The 12377-nt window shown below is 35.6% G+C and overlaps 1 protein-coding gene across 4 annotated transcripts in view; it reads left to right on the forward strand.

The window, feature by feature from the left end:
* Positions 1-12377, forward strand: part of LOC143078644 (MAM and LDL-receptor class A domain-containing protein 1-like) — a 141888-nt gene that overhangs the window by 36976 nt on the left and 92535 nt on the right. For 3 of the 4 annotated variants that reach the window (XM_076253491.1, XM_076253492.1, XM_076253493.1), the window contains one exon: positions 3230-3371. In XM_076253491.1, coding sequence (XP_076109606.1) covers positions 3230-3371 — 142 coding nt within the window. Of the gene's footprint in view, positions 1-3229; positions 3372-3429; positions 3492-12377 lie in introns of those variants that run through there. The other variant, XM_076253494.1, reaches the window with a different exon arrangement.

A 12377-nucleotide genomic window follows, 5' to 3' on the forward strand; every position in this document is an offset into this window, starting at 1 on the left:
GCCGGGATTGATTTGACATGTGCTCGTAAAAAAATCGCCTCGGAACTTCAAACGACAATTACCGCTATTTAAGATCGATTTTCGTTAAAATATTTTAAGGTTAATTTGTACCCTACTTGTTTTGAGTTGCATTGTGGTTAGAGCAATATGAAAAGGAAGCAATATCAACAGTTTAGCTCTATGATGAACAAGTTCTTTTTTTATAACTGAATGTTTACAAATACATGTCTGCGAAGGGGAGAGTTTCTTCTAACCGTTCCCTTTCCGAGATATTAACCTTCCTTCGATGTTTCTTTTTGTTACAAAGAATAAAATGAAATGTCTATGACAACACCATAACTGATTGGGAAGACGATAAACGACCGACAACATGAGAAGTACCAGCGATTGAAATCTGCCATTTGCAAAGCTTCGTTCATGTCAACAACAATTAAAGAGAGATAACTCAACTGTAATTTGGTGGACGACAACTCTTTATTAAATACGTTGCCGTATGTTTTTAAGTCACCTGGGGTATAACAGAATTTCTTGTTACGGTTCAATGATTAAACAAAAAATCTCTGTATTTGTTAAAGTAAATTACCTTCCTTGTAAATATTCATTTCAAACTAAGTAACAGGCATGCAACCTAATAGCAATTTAAGCAGATTAAAAAAAATACATTTAAAAAAATAAAAATCAAATGAATATTTAGATATTTGACAAAAAAACTACTCAAGGTATTGATATTATTTTGATTTCATTTTTAAACTGCTATAAGGTTATATAACAAACAAAAATAACAGTTTTATAAATTTTTGTTACTTGCCTCTTTTCAAGTCTTTAAATTTTTTTTTCAGTGTCCATTTTACTACATTTTGTTGTCCTGATCTCTCTATAAAATTCCTTCTTTGTTTTAAAATGTATCTTGATACTATCTTTTTAAATATATCCTTCATAAGTTATTCTTTAGTTTTGTTCATAGTTTATAAATAAATAAATTCGCAAATTGAAACGGTAAAGTCAATAAATTCAAAATTGTCTGGAACTGACAACATAGCTATAATACTAACAGTATTTTTTAACAGAATGGAACACCGTGAAACACTCTGGTAGACAGAGATGCTTTCCACAATCTAGACTGCCATATTTTGTTTGTCTACGTGTGTCTTGTTGATTATTTTTTGTGACAGACATGGCACCAACTTTTATTTCCAAAGGAACCTGGCAAGTGTCTCTGTGTAAGACGGTCATCAACCAGGACAAGTGATGGACAGCCTTTATAAACTGAACCACCTGCGTATCCACCTATCAGTCCTGCTGCTACTCCCTTAGAAAACTTCAAAAAGGTTGATGGTCTCTTACCAGGGCCTGGTTGATTATGATCAGGAGAAGCCAGAAAAAGCCTAAAGGCATTAAATTTCAACATTTCTATCATTGTAAAGAAAATTCTTTTAGGCCATTTCAGTGTTTTGTTTTGGAAAACATAGTACTGGATGTACTAGTCAGCCCTATCAACCCCTCCCATGTATTGTGTGTAATCAGAGATCATCTGTGGACATGGTATCGCTTGTTGTTGAAAAATACCATCTGCTTGTTGCACGTTTCTCTGCACTGAACCTACTGAGAAATCGTGTATACTTGAAATTAAGTTTACATTTTTTTTGTCCTTCCATACAACAGCAGCCACTGCATCCTTCTGTCTAAACTGCATGTCCCCATGATTAGTTACACCTTCAGGGTTTTTCTACATTATATCTTTAGATAGCTCTCTCCTATTTATGCGAACAGTACCACATGCAGCAGTGTTAAAAGGTTCAAACAAGTCTGTAAATAAGGTGGGAGAAGTGAAGTAATTGTCCATATAAATATGGTACCCTTGCCCTATAACATTTGCCTTTTCATTACAATTTTTGACTACACGGTTTGCCAGACCATGAGCTGCACCATTTATCATCCCACTGTATACCTGACAGAAGGAAACATATCCTGTATTAGCTTCCGCTATCGCACACATTTTTATTCCCCATTTGGTAGGCTTGGCTGGCATATACTGCTTAAAAGACAGTCGACCTTTGAATGGAACCATCACCTCATCAACTGATAGTTGCCTTTTAGGGATATACTGGTTTACCATAGAATCTGTGAACATATTCATTAACGATTCAATTTTGTATAATTTAGAATAATTGGGATCCCCTAGCTGTGGGGCTTGCTCACTGTTTGAAAAATGAATGTACCGCACAATTTGCATATAGTGATCCTTTTTCATGACTTTACTGAAGTACTGGGTCTCCAGCATAACATCTGTGCTCCAGTAGGATTTTATATCTGGTTTTACATTGATTCCCATCAAGAATCATAAACCTAGAAAAGCCTTCGTTTCTTCAACAGTTGGTGTAACCCATGGGGATTTATTTTCATCAGGATGATCACGAATTTGTTTATTAGCATACCTGTCGGTCTCCTGTATGATGTATTGCAAAATGGCATTGGTAAACAGCAATGAGAAAAAACAACGGGCTCTTTATCTGAATCTAAAACTGTGGTAGGACCAGTTTTTCCACGTGGTAAAAATATGTGTGGTAATCCCTCTCATAGTAATTAAAATTTTTATGCCACCCATCAGCTTCAGGACGGTCACCAGCCTCATCAACAAGGGATTCATCTTCATCAGAAAATTCATTTTCACTTTCATTTTCATTATCAACAACATCTAATTCACCTATCCCAATTTGTGCAAACCTATCATTGTACCGCTGTGCAGCTGCATCAACTTCATTTTGCAAAAATCCGTCAAACTCTTCATCGGAAGATTCAGACATTTTTTTTATTTTCACCCAGGCCAGACGACAATACTACGTTTTTCATTACAATTTTACTATGGAACCGCCTTTTAGCCTAGAAAAATTTGATTGGCTGCACAAAAATATGGATTTCCTTATTTGGGAGAACACCTGCACGTTGTGTGAAATTTATTTGTCGTCAAAAACTGTAAACTAAAATTGTTAATTAGGTCAAGATCTATCTGCCCTGAAATTTTCAGACCAATCAGGCAACCTATTGTTGAGTTGTACACCTTTAAGTATTGAAAAATGATACATAGATTGATTTTGGCCTTTCCATTTGGGAATCCTACAAAACTTATTTTGTTTTTTACTTAATCCTGTTTGAGAGTCCAGATTTACAAATATTATTTTTGTGCAGATTGTGTGTTGCCAATCTGAAAGCCTCTTGTTTCTTATTACAGCTTCAAGTGCTGTGACAGTGATAAACAAAGCAATTAAACAGGTCAATGACTACACCTGTGTCAAATGGGTACCAACCAGTGATCCCCGATTCAACCCAACAACTCTAGGACATTCTAATGTTGTTACATTTATAAATGAAGGGTATGTACATTTTTATTGATATTACATTTATAAATGGTGGGTATGTACATTTTTATTGATATTACATTTATAAATGGTGGGTATGTACATTTTTATTGATATTACATTTATAAATGAAGGGTATGTACATTTCTATTTAATATTGAACTGGAAATAAATTTCATTTAATGTTAACAATTTTTTGTGTGCATCAATTTTGGTGGATTGAGGAAAACTTCCATTTATATGAATATTTGTGGTTGTACCAATCTCTGCAAAAAAGCCTATTGGAAATTTGTAATTAATTGAACATTTAAATTTATGGTTTACCTGTTATCACAATACTCACGAAAATTGACAACTAATAGTGTTTGGCGAAAGGTGCCTTATTATAATACTGCATTCAAATATAGTTATACCAAACATGGTATCAATAAGCTGCAATGAAGAAACCAATATGAAACCCCTGAACCCCAATGTGGGTAATAATAAAAGTAATTAGAAAAAATTAACAATAAGGCCACACCAATTTAATTTATTGTTCTACGGATTTTTGGACTTACAACTTGGGACGAGCGAGCGATTTGAAAATTTTAATAAAACTAGAGCCTCTCAAGAGCCTGTATCGCTCACCTGACTCTACTTTGGTTTTTGAAATCATATAAAAACAGATAAAATTTGGCTATAAAGTAACAACACTTGGCCAGCACCTCTTAAGGAAAGGACTATTCATGCTATGTTTGATTTCATTCAATTCCGTGGTTCTCTAGAAGAAGACTTTTGTATGCATTTCCCATAAGGTCCTATGTTAAACTAAGCCCCCCCCCCCCCCGCTGGCAGCCATCTTGGATGATTGATCGAAGACAAAGAAACAACACTTGGTCAGCATCTCATAAGGAACATTCATGCCATGTTTGGTTTCATTCCATTCAGTGGTTCTCTAGAAGAAGTCATTTGTATGAATTTCCCATAAGGTCCTATGTTAAACTAAGTCCCCCGCTGGCGGCCATCTTGGATGATGGATCGGCTACAAAGTAACAACACTTGGTCAGCAACCCATAAGGAACATTCATGCCATGTTTGGTTTCATTCCATTCAGTGGTTCTCTAGAAGAAGTCATTTGTATGCATTTCCCATAGGGTCCTATGTTAAACTAAGTCCCCCCGCTGGCGGCCATCTTGGATGATGGATCCGCTACAAAGTAACAACACTTGGTAGGCACCTCATAAGGAACATTCATGCCATGTTTGATTTCATTCCATTCAGTGGTTCTCCAGAAAAGTCATTTGTATGCATTTCCCATAGGGTCCTATGTTAAACTAAGTCCCTCGCTGGCGGCCATCTTGGATGATGGATCGGCTACAAAGTAATAACACTTGGTCAGCACCTCATAAGGAACATTCATGCCATGTTTGATTTCATTCCATTCAGCAGTTCTCTAGAAGAAGTCATTTGTATTCATTTCCCATAGGGTCCTATGTTAAACTAAGTCCCCTGTTGGCGGCCATCTTGGATGATGGATCAGCTACAAAGTAACAAAACTTGGTCAGCAACTCATAAGGAACATTCATACCATGTTTGGTTTCATTCCATTCAGTGGTTCTCTAGAAGAAGTCATTTGTATGCATTTCCCATAGGGTCCTATGTTAAACTAAGTCCCCCGCTGGCGGCCATCTTCGATGATGGATCGGCTACAAAGTAACAACACTTGGTCAGCAACCAATAAGGAACATTCATGCCATGTTTGGTTTCATTCCATTCAGTGGTTCTCTAGAAGAAGTCATTTGTATGCATTTCCCATAGGGTCCTATGTTAAACTAAGTCCCCCGCTGTCGGCCATCTTGGATGATGGATCGGCTACAAAGTAACAACACTTGGTCAGCAACCCATAAGGAACATTCATGCCATGTTTGGTTTCATTCCATTCAGTGGTTCTCTAGAAGAAGTCATTTGTATGCATTTCCCATAGGGTCCTATGTTAAACTAAGTCCCCCGCTGGCGGCCATCTTGGATGATGGATCAGCTACAAAGTAACAACACTTGGTCAGCATCTCATAAGGTACATTCATGCTATATTTGGTTTCATTCCATTCAGTGGTTCTCTAGAAGAAGTTCAAAATGTAAAAAGTTAACGACGACGGATGACGACGACGGACGACAGACGATGGAAGCTAAGTGATGAGAAAAGCTCACTTGGCCCTTTGGGCCAGGTGAGCTAAAACATATTTAATTTGCAAATTTTTGAGGTGAAGCTTGAAAAGTTGAGGCGAGCGATTATTTTTTTTTTTTGGTAAACATAAGATAGTAGGTTTTGACATTTATTAAAACTTGATTTATCACTTGTACTTTGACATTTCTTCAATTTATGAAGTAATTTTTCCCTGTTCAACAAGAAATGACTGAATAATTAAATCTGGTCTATGTATGTTTGACTGACAATGAGACAATTCTCCATCAAAGTCAAAATCAGTTTGGGAACAACCCCTTAATTTTATAAATATCCCTTTTATGAGGGGTCAATATAAGCAGGGACTTTCTATACTAAGTAAGTAAGTATAGAAAGTCCCTGATATAAGTTAGTATATATTTCTTTTTAAAAAAAAAACACTTTTTAGTACAATAGGGCTCATATTTCCCCAAAGAACTATATATCTATCTGGTATTAAATGGTCAAAACATGTCCAAGAATTTTGTAATATTCCTGGACTTTTACCATGTTAACATATTTACTTAAACAGTTCAATATTATTCAAAATCAGTGGAACTCTCTTTTAGAAAAGTAGTTAAAAATATGATGTATTTCTCCTCTTTTTGAGGTCAAAATTCTAAGTTTTCAAAGGTTTTTTAGTAGCACTATACAAATTCTTGGTATTTCTATTTTCATTTCTACATCAGTAAAATGACCCCTTGTCTGAGGGAGGGTTGCTCCCAACCTGATAATGACAAACACAGGTCAAAGTACGACCTTTTACACAGGGCTTTGTTCCAGACCGTCATCAAACAGCAAGCTATAAAGGACCCTAAAATTATAAGTGTACATAATTCAAACAGGAAAACCAAGACTCTAATTTATATATCCAAACCGGCAAACGGGAAAATACTAATGAACCGCATCAACAAAGGACAACTGCTGAACGACAGGCCCCTGAATCAATCAGGACAGGTGCATAAACATGCAGCGGCTATGGATAGTTTTGTTTCGACAGCATACAATATAATTGCAGTTGAATGCAAATCCTTCAGAAGTTCTTTGTACTTTATTCTAACAACGAACATTTTTTGATAGGGAATATGAGTAAGGGGTAAGAAACCAACATTTTGTTCCTTACAGGTATTTCCGCTGTTTTATATTTTTATCGGAGCACAACCACTTTTTGTCGAGCCTGCAACTTTTGTTGCAGAAAGCTTGACATAGGGATAGTGATCCGGCGGTCTCTCTGAGACGATGGCTTCCCTGGCTACTATTACTTAAGTGGGAGATCTTCATCATAAATGTCAATAAAAACTTGTTTTTAGTTATTTGTGTATTTATATCATTCACTAACACTATGTTCACAGTTTTGTTCATGTTTTGATAATTTTTTCTTCATAAAATATTCAAATTTTCAAATTTTTGGCATTATCTAGGTGAAATTCTCAAAATTCTGCTCTTTGACCCCAAATTGTAATTTTTTAACCAAAAACGGCAAAATTTTAAAAAATTTTACGAGGCTGCACAAATTCCTCACACTGAACGATGTCCATTCCAAGTGTTTTGTACATAAAACGACATTTTTTATCAAAAAAGTATACTAGTTTGGCTTCAATTCTTCCATTTTCTTTCAAAAAAAAGATTCCCTCATTTCTAATTCCCGTAAAATTCGTAAATTTCCTCTGATTTTGACACGGTTTTCAACAAGCGGAAGTGCCATGTTTACACTTTCATCCAGGTATTCATCAAAGAAAGATAAATCATGTTTGCACTGTTTTGAGCGGGAAATATAAAAGAGGTATCCGACCCCTTTAAAACGGGACTTATCGTCAGCTGTCTGAAGAGTTAATCCCGATAAACCCGGACTCATCGGCATAAGGGTTAATGTAAGTCGGAAAACAGTCAGATCGCCAGTCTCATGATGTTTTGATAAAATCTCAGGAATGCCAGCCTTGGTGGCTAAGCATGCTAAGGTAGCCCCTCTGTGCCTCAACCAATGGAAAGAATAAACTGAAGGGTCTAAACCAACAAGAACAATTAACTCTCTAAAATGATCCAGTAAAACTGATCTAGATAAAGGCAATAATTTACCATTTACAGGTAAAGCAAAAACGGGAGCATTCTTATCACTAGGTATTAAAGACACAAGATGTTTATAAGCTTGAATAGGACACTTTAATGGCTCAACTAAGCAACATAGAGAAACCTGATTTGTGTAATCATGATCTTGTCTAGTCTTTGACCATTTCAATAAAAGGAGGATACCCTTTTCACTCACAACATTCTCTCTGATCAATTGTTCACGAGAATTAAAAGATGTAGAGCTCAGCTGACTAAATTTGACGCCCTAAGCATACCAAAAAATGCAAATGTTAGAAAACACTATAAACAAGCATCTAAATAATCATAAATATTCAACAACCTAACAATATCAATTAAATGTGTCGGCAACAGTTGCAATTTCGACACAGCCACATGCTCAATCCTTAGAGTCAATTTCAATTCTGTAGATAAAAATGGTTCCACAGTAAAACCAAACAGTTGACTCCAGGTCTTAAATTGCCAGAAATATAATTCTTAACAGATGAAACACTGCTTAAACTCTTGGATAGAAAACATGCATAAGCACACAATGTATCCTTAATACAAGGAAATGGTCAAATTGATAAAACACGCAAAAAATATGGTATGCATTAAGCTGACTCTTCAGATTAGAATAAGTACCAGGCCAAAAGGCTGCACCCTTAGCAAGCTTGACCTCTTTCTGTAAACTGCTCTTCTAGACCAAAGACCAGGAAGTTACAACACAACAGTAATTAGATAAACAACAATGTCATATTTATTATCAAAGGTCATATCACCAATGCACAAAAAATAGTCTTAACGAGCACTGGCTACGGCTACATAGTTTAAAGGCCAGACATTCTTCAAAAATTAACCACTATTTATCATGATATTAATCTTGTAAAAGTTGTTAACACATGTATGTTGAGAACCGAACGTACTGGAATATATATCAATACTCAAAATTCGGCTTGACACTGCAAAACATGGCTTCATGAACACGTGAAAATTATTCATATCCATTTCACAAAATCTGATTGATACATTTTTCAAGATATCCCGCTCATATTGGGTGAATACTCAAAATCAATAGACCCTACTGTTTTTGTAAACCAAGGACAAATACTTTTAAGCTTAAAGTACAATTAGTTTATCAACAACATTGTAATTCATGTAATTGTTATCTTTAACAGTGTCAAAATCAGTGCTACATAATAACCTGTAGGAAATTATAAGGCTATTACGTCTGGAAATAAGGCGAAAGTGGTAGTTACGTGTCTAGATCCAGGCGTCAGGGAGCAGGAAATGTAAATTTGTAGTCCTTACGGGCGTAGAAAAAGCAGTAAACCTGGCGTAAATTGAAATAAGCAAGGCGTAAATTTCTTGCGGCAGTAAAACTGTTGGTATGGCGTAAATAGAAATACCCATAATGCTTTGTTTTAATAACGGATCATGGGATTTTTTTTCAAAATTTGGCTCTTTTTAAAAAACATGGTTTTAGTTTGCAGGAGTTGGACTTATGGCAGCTTCATATATTCAGGGATAATTAGCTTGTTTTGTGCTTTTTGGAAGAATTTGAAATTGATTAATGAAAATTGTGAAATAAAAGGAAAGTAGTAATTCATGATAAATAATAATAATATGAGCATAACTAGGTTATTAAGTATTATGTTCTATCAGAAATTTTGAAATCCTAAAACCTTTATCCTTGGATAATAACATAAAAATCTTTTACTTTAAGTTAAATTGCAGTATTATCATTTATATTTTAGTTCAAAATACAATACTTTTCAAAAACAACTTATGTAAAATGCTACTTTTATTTCAGTCAGAAAAATTAATTGTCACAATTCTTATTTAAACATAAACTTATTTGAGCCAGTGTCTGTCAAAAATGTATTTATTTATATAGTAGCTTCTTCGATGGTTAATATTTCAAGTTTTTTGTCAAACAATGAGAAATAAAAGCAACAGTACAGAAGTTTGTATCAAATACACAAAAGTACACAGCTAGGTTAATACACTGATCTATAATAAGTGTAGTATTATGTAAGGATATCACGCCTGGTATATTTATTGACTAGGCATACTCATTTGCATATTACGCTTATTATTTTTGTCGAGCCTGCAACTTTTGTTGCAGAAAGCTCGACATAGGGATAGTGATCAGGCTACGGCGGCGGCGTTAGCTCACTTCTTAAAAGCTTTATATTTTAGAAGGTGGAAGACCTGGATGCTTCATACTTTGTATATAGATGCTTCATGTTACGAAGTTTCCGTCAGTCATATGTCCAATGTCCTTGACCTCATTTTCATGGTTCAGTGACCACTTGAAAAAAAAGTTCAAATTTTTTGTAATGTTGAATTCTCTCTTATTATAAGTAATAGGATAACTATATTTGATATGTGCGTACCTTGCAAGATCCTCGTGTCTGTCAGACAGTTTTCACTTGACCTCGACCTCATTTCATGGATCAGTGAACAAGGTTAAGTTTTGGTGGTCAAGTCCATATCTCAGATACTATAAGCAATAGGGCTAGTATATTCGGTGTATGGAAGGACTGTAAGGTGTACATGTCCATCTGGCAGGTGTCATCTGACCTTGACCTCATTTTCATGGTTCAGTGGTTATAGTTAAATTTTTGTGTTTTGGTCTGTTTTTCCTCATACCATATGCAATAGGTCTACTATATTTGTTGTATGGAATGATTGTTAAGTGTACATGTCTAGCAGGCAGATGTCATGTGACCTTGACCTCATTTTCATGGTTCAGTGATCAAAGTTAAGTTTTTGAGTTTTGGTCTTTTTATCTAATGCTATATGCCATAGGTCAACTATATTTGGTGTATGGAAATATTTTATGATCTTTATGTCAGTCGAGCAGGTTTTATTTAACTGTGACCTCATTTTCACGGTTCATTGCACAGTGTTAAGTTTTTGTGTTTTGGTGTATTTTTCCTAAACTATAAGTAATGTGTCAACTATATATGTTGTATAGAAGCATTGTTAGCTGTACCTGTCTGCCTGGCATGGTTCATCTGACCTGGACCTCTTTTTCAAGGTTCATTGGTCTTTGTTTAGTTATCTTGGTTAATGTTAAGTTTATGTGACAGTTGTAATAAAGCTTAGCTTTATACTTAGGACTATCAACATAATATCAATGATTAGTATAGAAGGCGAGACATTTCAGCGTGTGCACTCTTGTGTGAACCAGGCATACTCATTTAAATATTACGCCTAATTTTACACCTGGTTTACACTTCATTTACGCCTGGTTGACGCCTGGACATGCATTTTGTAAACACTGCAATGCCGCCAGGATAAAGCATGATTTCTATGCCTGGTTTCCGTTTCATATACGGGCGTCACAGTCTGTACAGGAAAGGTTGCAATACAGAATCATTCTCATAAATAGACACACCTGTAAACGCAGGGAACGTTTTTTTTTCTTCACTACAAGCATGACCATAATAAATAATATAGGACGAAAAATCACAAATATTACACAACACATCTGCCTCATTTGCAGAGGATATTCCTAATGAATTTTATGAATACTCACAAAACACGCCTACATTGCAGGGGAATAAAATTTCATTAAGGCATCATACAAGCCTAATTACTGAGCAGGGGAAGCAATCACGCCTGACATTGGAGGAGTTTCACAACAACACACATTTTAAAACACACCTGCCATTACAGTGGAATATAATCTCTTGAAATAATACAATTATCGCTCATTTTAGTAAAATCACAATGTAGCACTGAAGTTGAACATCATTCATGATGCGGACAATCCTTTCAAGGATGTAGAACAGACGAATCTCGCGAATCTTTTCCTTTAGGGACACACTTTCTGCAAACATTCAATAGCTCTTGGTCGCCATAGGCTCCAAAATTATCCCCGGAACGACTACAATTTCCCACTTGATATGCGCCGCAAATTGGATTGCGATTAACCTTATCCTTGAAAATTGTCTTGGTCAGTGTAGATGAAGATGATGTGAGGGAGGATGACGAGAGTACGACCTTGTTCTTCTACAAATCGACCAGTTTTTGTGACCCCTTTCTATCAACTTCGGCGTGAAAATCCTTCATCTCTGTAAAGGGGTATTTTTCGACTAAATAAAGCAAATTAATGAGATGTTTCTGTCTGAGCACAGACATAGCTTGTTTTTCAATGTTATGCATAATGAATGTTTCGCCTCTGACTAGTTGTGCTAGGTGGAAGTCTTTATCATTGATCTATTTGGTTCGTGCATGTTCATGTGGTCATGACACATCATATTTAACTCTATCCTTAGCAGCCTTGCTTCCCCGGAAACAGCTGTGCGTTTTTGTCTGTCTTTGAACATTAAATATGGTAAACCATTACCTTTTGATTTGGCTTTTGTCTGTCTTTGAACATTAAATATGGTAAATCATTACCTTTGATTTGGGTATTGTCCTTATCCTCGTTGTTATCATTTGAAGAAGTACAATCAGAATCATCGGACGAAGATTGATTAATCAGCTGCCGAGTAAGCTCTTTAACCCGTTTTCCAACTTTGTCTTTATCTCGTAACTCATTCAGTGTTGGGAGCTTTAATGTTTTAACTCTTTTACCATTGTCCTTTGTTTTGGTTCTTGAAGATTCACCACCGCCACCAGATGTTTTCTTGTCTACAAGGAGCTCGTGTTGTTTCACCAACAAATCACGTTCCAAAATTTTGTTTTGTATTGTCAATTCTTGAATTGTTTTGTAAAGTTCACTCACAATGTTTGTAGATGAA

The sequence above is a fragment of the Mytilus galloprovincialis genome, chromosome 6, assembly GCF_965363235.1.
Source record: "Mytilus galloprovincialis chromosome 6, xbMytGall1.hap1.1, whole genome shotgun sequence".
NCBI lineage: Eukaryota > Metazoa > Mollusca > Bivalvia > Mytilida > Mytilidae > Mytilus > Mytilus galloprovincialis.